This window comes from Pituophis catenifer, unplaced genomic scaffold, assembly GCF_029215685.1.
Source record: "Pituophis catenifer annectens isolate HBS135680 unplaced genomic scaffold, rPitCat1.0.hap2 SCAF_5, whole genome shotgun sequence".
Lineage (NCBI taxonomy): Eukaryota > Metazoa > Chordata > Lepidosauria > Squamata > Colubridae > Pituophis > Pituophis catenifer.
In genome coordinates, this window is record NW_027256885.1 from 31,955,160 (window position 1) to 31,956,283 (window position 1,124).

The 1,124-nt window shown below is 38.8% G+C and overlaps 1 protein-coding gene across 1 annotated transcript; it reads right to left on the reverse strand.

The window, feature by feature from the left end:
- Positions 1–846, reverse strand: LOC139317644 (vomeronasal type-2 receptor 26-like; the record flags this gene model as incomplete). The annotated part of the gene is made up of 1 exon (XM_070944729.1): positions 1–846. A coding segment is annotated over one exon (846 nt), but the record flags the coding sequence as incomplete, so codon positions are not given.
- Positions 847–1,124: the final 278 nt, after the last annotated feature.

Sequence of the window (1,124 nt, forward strand, 5' to 3'; positions counted from 1 at the left end):
TTATTGATTCCTTCTTGTTAAAGATGTTCCAATTTTTCGATCAGGTTTCATCAAAATGATATAACATTTAGGGAAAAAAATGCATCCTAATAACCCAAAACTGGAGGTCAAGATGGAAAAAATCTCCACGGCTACCATGTATTTTCCTTTAGTGCTCAGGTAGGATGGAATGAAGGAGAGCCAAACACTACAAAAAGCCAGCATGCTAAAGGTAATAAATTTAGCTTCATTAAAACTGTCCGGGAGTTTTCTGGCTAAAAAAGCCACCGTAAAACTGACAATGGCCAGAAATCCCATGAAACCCAGAACACAGTAAAACATGGTAGAGGAGCCTTCATTACATTCCAGTATAACCTCGGTATTCAATGAATAAACATCAGCATCTGGGTATGGAGGAGCTGTTGTCAACCATGTAGTACAAATCATTATTTGGATAAGCAAACAGGAAAGGACGATGGAATAAGCCAACCTTTTCCCCAACCATTTCCTTATCTTGGATCCAGGTTTGGTGGCCATGAAAGCCAGAACCACAATGATGGTTTTGGCCAATATACAAGAAACCGCTAGTGAAAAGATGATGCCAAAAGCAGTTTGGCGAAGGAGACATGTAATCTTTTCTGGTGGCCCAATGAACAATAAAGCACAGATGAAGGAGAGCAGGAGAGAAATCAGGAGAAGGTAGGTGAGGCTCCGGTTGTTGGCCTTGACTATTGCGAGGTCTCGATGCTTAATAAAAAGCCAAAGTACCAGGATAGTCAGGAAAGAAAAGAAAAGAGCCAGAACAGCCAACGACACCCTTAAATGTTCTTTAAGAGATAAGAAACTGAAAGTTTTTGGAATGCATAAACATCATTGTGGATTTGGATACTGATTTATCAGACATGGGTAACATGTGTCTGCATCTGAAAAGAAACATATGCACTCAATCATGTAAAGCTGGATCAGGTTGTCAGAGAACCTCAACAGAACCTACAAAACTGTATTATTTCAATTCAATTTTTTTTCCAATTTAATTCAATTTATATGCCGTCCCTCTCCGAAGACTCAGGGATAATGAAGACTCCAAAGATAAACAAAATTATCATTTTGTTAGGAGTGTACTCTTAAGTTGGTGCAAATCTGAA